General features: G+C 39.0%; 1 protein-coding gene across 1 annotated transcript in view; it reads right to left on the bottom strand.

The window, feature by feature from the left end:
* Positions 1 to 1,966: 1,966 nt before the first annotated feature.
* si:ch211-212o1.2 (uncharacterized protein LOC492735 homolog) overlaps positions 1,967 to 6,934 on the bottom strand; it is a 49,786-nt gene continuing 44,818 nt past the window's right edge. Inside the window, exon 6 of the mRNA XM_042495989.1 lies at positions 1,967 to 5,723. Within this exon, the coding sequence (XP_042351923.1) occupies positions 5,599 to 5,723 (125 nt within the window). The 3' untranslated portion in view covers positions 1,967 to 5,598. The remainder of the gene's footprint in view (positions 5,724 to 6,934) is intronic.

Here is a 6,934-nt window from a genome sequence, read left to right as displayed (position 1 = left end):
CTTTTTTTTAAAAGGTAGCTGCACAGCTGGCCACAGCGGGACATCCTGAAAGAAACAAAATAAGAAGAATGTAAGACAACACAGGCAGAGGGCAGTGTCTGCAGATAAATACACTGCTACACACTTCTACTGGGTCATAGGTGATGACTGACAGGGATACACTTTGTATGATTTTAGGAAAATCGGGCACGGTATACTTTTACTGGAATAGTTCACTATGACACACTGTCAACTGTGCGTAGCACTCACCTTAGATCAGAGTGGATTAGATGTCCTTCATTGTCCTCATGGGAAACGCACTCTGTTCAGGTCAGCAAAACACAGAAGACACCACAATAAATAATCATAGATAAATAAAAGTAAATATAAAAAATAAACATCACAGCTTAAAAGCCTTTCTAGGCTCTACTACTCTGTTGTCACTCTTGTTTTTTTTTTTTGGTTTTTTTTTACAAAACTCATAAGACAACTTTGAACTATCGTCTACATTTGGCAGCATTGTACCTATTTAAATTTTGTTACACTAAATGTGTATTTTGCACATATTTGTGAATGCTGTGGAGTGGGAGGGGGGCTACTGGTTTTAAGATGTGGGAATGACTGTGCCCTGATCATTTTGTTGCTGAAATTTTGCACAAGTTTGTGATTTATCATGATTAGGCAGGATGGCATATAGAGAGGATAATGTTTGTAAAATTTTCTGACTTGGTGTTTTGCATTACATTTACATCAAATTCTGTCATTAACTTATTTGTTTCACCTTTACCTGCCGAGGGACTACGGTTTGAAAATAGCAATTTTGCTATAAAACCTGGTAAAATGCATCTGTCTGTGTTTTATACAAATTCATTGTTTTACTGTGCACTGTCCCTGGGTAAATAAAATGACATTACATCAACCATCACCATCATTTCTTTTAACCTTTTAACCAAGTCTTAAAATCCAGGCAAAACCAGTATATTGGCATTGTTACACATCAGTATCGATTTACTGTTATATTAGGTTCAGGCATATATGCTGGTCTCTAGAGATTACAGATTAGTTGTAGCATTTTGAATCCCCTTCCTCATGGAAATCAGTTACAGTGGAGGCTCTGTCAGACTGAAAATGGGTTGGCATTTCCACCTGATATCGGGAAGATCCACACACTCTTAAATCAGGAAATAAAAATATTATCAAACTTCGTGCAGATCAATATTAAATTGACATCTATCCTCTGTTTCTCTGTATTTCATCACCGGTCTCTGCCCCTCCACCCTCCCCTGTCCTTGCCTCCTCTCCCCTCTAATTACCTTCCGCTCCCTCCTCCCTGGCTCTGGCCCTGCCTCGGGCTCTCAGCAGGATCCAGAGGGGCCGCTGCAGCAGCTGGATCCCAACGGGGGCTCAGTTTTCTGGGGAGGTCGCTCTGGATGGTGAGACTCACTGAACCCATGCGGGAGGTCACATGGCAGGGATGTAGAGCAGAACGAGGTGACCTTCTGACCTCTGCTGAGAACTCGACTCCTCCTGCATACGCTCATCCATCCATCTCTGTAATTCTGACTGAGGATCTGTGATAAGTGAAAGGAATAATATGACAGGAGTAGGAACTTCAACCTTACACTAGAGGGCGCTGGTGGTTCAGCATTAGCTTTTTCCAACAGTGTACTGCAGTTCTTTATTATTTAACTTTCAAACCAGGCACAGCATTAACAACATGAAAACAAGCTTTAAAATGAATGAAAAGTGCACAAACTCACCCATAACTCCCCACTTTTTGCATGCACATCTTCCTGGATCAACAGGTCTCTTCACAGAAGCTAAAAACACTGATGGAAGTCTCTGAAACAGCATTAAAACTATGACAATAAAGATGCCCCTTTGATCCTCAAAAAAGAAAAAAACTACATTAAAAAATTCTACCTGTTTCAAATAAAAAAGACATATCCATATATATGTTTTTCATATCAAAGATGACCACACCAAGTTTTGAGTTCATAAACCTTTATTTAAATCAAAGAGCAGATAAAAACATTAAGGCAAGACGAGCAGCGAGCGTTGAGCTGCGAAATGGAACGTCAAAATTTAACTTTACAAGGCTTGATCCGTTAATAAAAAAATAGAAAATTATAAAGCCAGAGAAAACACAATGTGAGAGAGAGCGTGTGTGTGTGTTTGTCTGTTTGTGTATGACTGCATTCAGGAGATTTGTTGCGCGTGTGCGTGCATACAAGTGAGATGTGTGATTGAATCTGTGTAATAATGAGAGGACGAGTGCTTGCAGGACATCTTTTCAGACAGTAAAACAATAAAGTGCTGTTGTTATTGACCTCCTGTGACTGGAGGGATTTCCAGCCTAGAATTAAACTACAAGTCAAGCAGCTAGACTCTCTAGTACAGAGTTAGTAACAGCCAACTAAAGTGCATGTGTTTTTGTATGGAACATAAACAAAAATCAGAGATACTGGAGACACGATAAGCAACTTGGTAACCAGCTTTTTTTTACTGAAAAATAATTTTTGTCTTGAGTGTAATTTAAAAAAAAAAATCTCCTATTTGCTCCTCTTTCCACGTCAGCTGACACAAACTGATGTAAAAATGTTGTCATGCATTTCTTTAATGAATCTCTCTGATTTAAGTTTTGAGGTTTGTTACACATTTGTTGTTGTTGTGTGTTTGGTATTTACAATTGCAGTCAAATATGCAGCACAGTGGGGCAGACAGCGGCACCAATTAGCATGTTGCAGAACTGCTGATGAGATTTTTTTGTCTTACAGGAGGATCTGAGATGTGAACGCAGCAGTGAATTGAGATTTTTGCTATTATAAGATTTGTTATGAAAATAAATAGCAAAAAAAAAAAAGATATTCAAGCTTTCCTAAGAATTAACATGATGAAAAGTGCTTTGGGCTGTGGTTTGGCTTTTCTGAATAAAGATGTTCTAGTGATGCAGAATGTGTCAAGAAGACGTCCAGTGTAGTGTCAAAAATGTAATGTTAACTACCTGGGATTCATCTTATAGCCTTTAGGGCAGCCGACAGCATGCTCTAAGAGAGTGAACTTGTGCTGGATAGATTTCTGTCTGCAGGCGTTGCACGAGTACAGTAGGAAAAAACCACTGACGCCAAGAAGGTTCTGCCTCCGTCTCAGCCACTTTATGTTGAAATGGAGAAAAGAGACTCATGTTTTTAGATGAACATCAACATGACATCCAAACTTTCATGCCAGACTTTTTCCATTTCATTTTAGTTTTTCTGTATGTTGATGACATGCACTGCAGAAAGAAATAATTTTGGGAAATCCGTACTTTCTTTGCTGAGAGTTGGTGAGAAGATTGAAATAACTCTCATGAGTGTACGCCGACTACATTAGCTTAGCACAAAGGCTGGAAACAGGGTAAAACAGCTAGCCTAGCTCTGTTCGAAGGTTACAAAATATTTAGTTTGTACAGATAAAATAAAACAAGATATAATGTGTATATCAGCGAGCTTTAGAGGTGCTGGTAGGTGGATTTTATTACCTTAGACAGAGCCGGGCTAGCCTGCCTTGAAGGGATAGTCGGGATCTTTTGAAGTGGGGTTGTACGAGGTACTTATCCATAATCAAGGTATCGCAGTAGATGTCACTCGGCATACCCCAAGTTTGGAAAAGCAGGCTGGAGTGCTGATACAAAAGCTAAGCAATGTACTGCTGTTGATGGCGGGCAACAGCAAAACATATTTTAACCACTTGAAAAAATACCTACAAAAGACTGCACGCTACTTTGAGAGTTTTTCACTGCTTTACCTTTCTGTCAGACAGCCTTTTCTAACGGGCGAGCTCTTAGCTTCAGCTCCCCGTCTATGCTCCCGTCTCATCCACCACTTAATTGACGAAAACAATAATTTTGGTCTGCTGGACACAGGAGCTGCTAGTCTACTGCTGCCTCGATTGGTTAGTCTGGCTTTGAGAAGAGAGATTTGACGGCCTCAGCTGCCCATCAGAAATCCCTGTCTGATGATATGTACTGTTACGAGTAACCATACTTTTAAGTTTTTGTTTCTTGATTTATGTGTAGTTTATGTCCTCACAATTTGCTGATAAAAACAAACAAATAAACAAACATACAAAAAAGATATCCCTGTCTGATGGTAAATTAAAGTGGTTAAAATATTCTAAATATAGTGTACACTGCAACTGATACTGATTTTTTAAGATTGTTAAAATAAAAAAAAAAAAAGTTTGTTGCTGACTCCTCCAAAGCAGTAAATCACTGAGCTTCTGTGTCCATATTCACTGGGGGTGTGCAGACAAACATCTACTGTAGGTAATAAACAGACTATCGATAAATGCCTCAAACAACCCAGCTTTATAAAATCTGAACTATCCCTTTAACCTTCTTAAACACCTTCTTGCTGAAAATGCATTTTCTAAAGAGATGAAGCCTGGCTGCCTTTTTAATTTGCACAAAAGTGCAGAAAGTTTAAATTCTTCTTTTCTAAAACATTTAACTTTGTGTCATTTAAATATATATCAATTGGTGCAATGTACATATGACCTTTTATATATTTCTTTTAAAATGTCAAATAAATCAAAAGTGAAATGCAGCTTCTGATTAAGCCTCCTTATAATCAGATGAGTCATACAATGTTACTGATTAGTTTTTATGCAGTAAATATGCTCATTTAGGAGCTTTTGAACAAACAGAAGCGTATTCCTAAAGCTACAAAAAAATGGCCTGCTTTTCAGAGCACGCGTAGGATGAACAGAAAAAGTTTCAAACAAAGAACTACTGGACATGACTTGGTTGCATGAGTCAGTCTGCGTTTGCAACTCAACTGCTGACGTATATTAGTGCTGTAAGTTATTATAAAAGCTACGGTATGTATTTTATCAAACCTTTTTTTTTTTACATGTTTGCCCTCCTTAAATCTTGCCTGTGGAGATCATTGAGCACAGGCACAAAAACAGGGAGTTAAAACTGTCTGAATGTTTCATCTAAAACACACAATCATTAGATTTTCACCTTCTTGTGTGTAGAAGCACCCGTGACAATTTAAAGAGGGTGGTGATGTTTAAAGGACGGGTTAGGGACAAAAAATAACAACAACAACAACAAAAAAAAAACGGACAAGAAGAAATCAGGAGAGACAAAGACGGAACATTTGACTTTCAGTGTTAGTGTGCAGGTGTGTATGTGTGCGCACGTGCATGTGTGTGTGGTGTAAGAAGCTGCCTGCAACAGGCAGCGCGGTGTCACTCCTGGAGAGCCCAACCTCCAGAAACCTCCTACACCTACACACAACACCGCCACACCTCATTGGTTAATCAGGACTACAAGCTGATTGGTTGTTACAGCAGAATTATCACCTAGTGATGTTTTCGCCTCGTACGTTCAAAGCTCGTTAAACTACAGACTCCAGCACATACAGAAATCACTCCAACCATCGTTGATTATTTTTGCTAACACAGTTTCTTTGAATGTTTGCTCTTTAGCAAAAAAAGCAAGAAGCACAGAGACATGAGTAATATGTGTGTGTGTGTGTGTGTGTGTGTGTGTGTGTTTCCATCCATCCCTTTTTCTATGTGATTGCATCTGCAAACCCATCTGTGTGTCCATCCGTCCGTGTGTCTGTGTGTTTATCTGTCGGTCTTCTTGGCCCACGCCATGTCATCTGATCGTGGTTTCTGCCCTGTGAGTCGTTTGATCAACTGCTCCATCCGCCTCCAAAAGCCCAGCTGGTCCAGTGGATAGTTACACCAACCTGGGATGAGAGGAAAAGCAGGGGAGGAGATCGAAAATGAAGCAGAGAAAGGGTGAAAAAAAGACAGTCAGCGACATAGAGGATATAGAATAAGAGAGGAAGAGGTGACAAAGCGAGAATTGCAAGGAACAAACAGAATCTGGAAAGAAGGAATTTTGTAAGTGCAAGTGATGTTGCTGGGTACGTGTCCTCCATCCCTGACACATTCACATCTGAGAGGATGCAGGGGGGAATCACCAGAGTCCAGCGATACCATTTAATCACCATTCTTATTAGTCAAGATGCAATCTTAGTGTCATTTTAAATGTTTTAGGATATACTGAGCATTGTGATAAAATGTACTGCGATGTTGGGATTTAGAACTGCTGATGTCACCATCTGTTTTAATTTAATAAAATTAAGATTTTAGTCTGTTCATCTCACTTCAGTCATTTTTATTGCAAAAAAAAGTGGAACTACTGGATGGAATAACCAATTGATTTCATTATTCTAGTAGGCAAACAAAAATTTAATTTGTAATTAGAATATTGATAATTAATGAAATAAATATTAATTAATTAATTAATAATAAATATGTTGCCACACAAAATATTGCAATATTATGCTGTTTTGACCCGGGAGCTCAACATATTGAAAACCTATCAACAGCAGGCAGACAGACACTCTGCTATCCTGACCAAAAAATGCAATTTAAAAGACACAAAGCAAATAAATGAAACCATTAAGATAAAATGTTATACAGCACAATGTTGATTTCTTCAAGCACATTTTATGGAATGACACTGATGTATGAGCTGAGACAGATCAGTCCATATTCTTGGAGCCCTGAAGGGATTTTGCTACTGTGGTAGATATATTTGATTTGTCTGTGGCCCCGCCCACTGCTCCAGCAGCACCCACAGGGCGAACACTGGCTCGTATTGACCTCTTTCCAACCATCCATTCTCCAACCTTCATCTTTACCCTCCTCTTTTCCCTCTGAACATCCTGGACTCATTTTCCAAGTGTCTCTTTGCCTTTTTCATCTCTTTCCCCCTTAAAGGTTCTGTATACACCATTCTGAGCACTAATTTAACAGCAAACTACTAATAGCACCCACCCTCTGGTTCCTCCCTTTTTAACACCATTAGTAGGCTTGGGAGGTATCTAGTTTTTCATACCTTCATACTTTCCTGAAATTTTATACAGTAAAAATTATACACGGTATATGA

The sequence above is a fragment of the Plectropomus leopardus genome, chromosome 11, assembly GCF_008729295.1.
Source record: "Plectropomus leopardus isolate mb chromosome 11, YSFRI_Pleo_2.0, whole genome shotgun sequence".
NCBI classification, from domain to species: Eukaryota; Metazoa; Chordata; class Actinopteri; order Perciformes; family Serranidae; genus Plectropomus; species Plectropomus leopardus.
The sequence above is the reverse complement of the archived record's forward strand: the minus strand, read 5'-3'. Positions and strand labels throughout refer to the sequence as shown.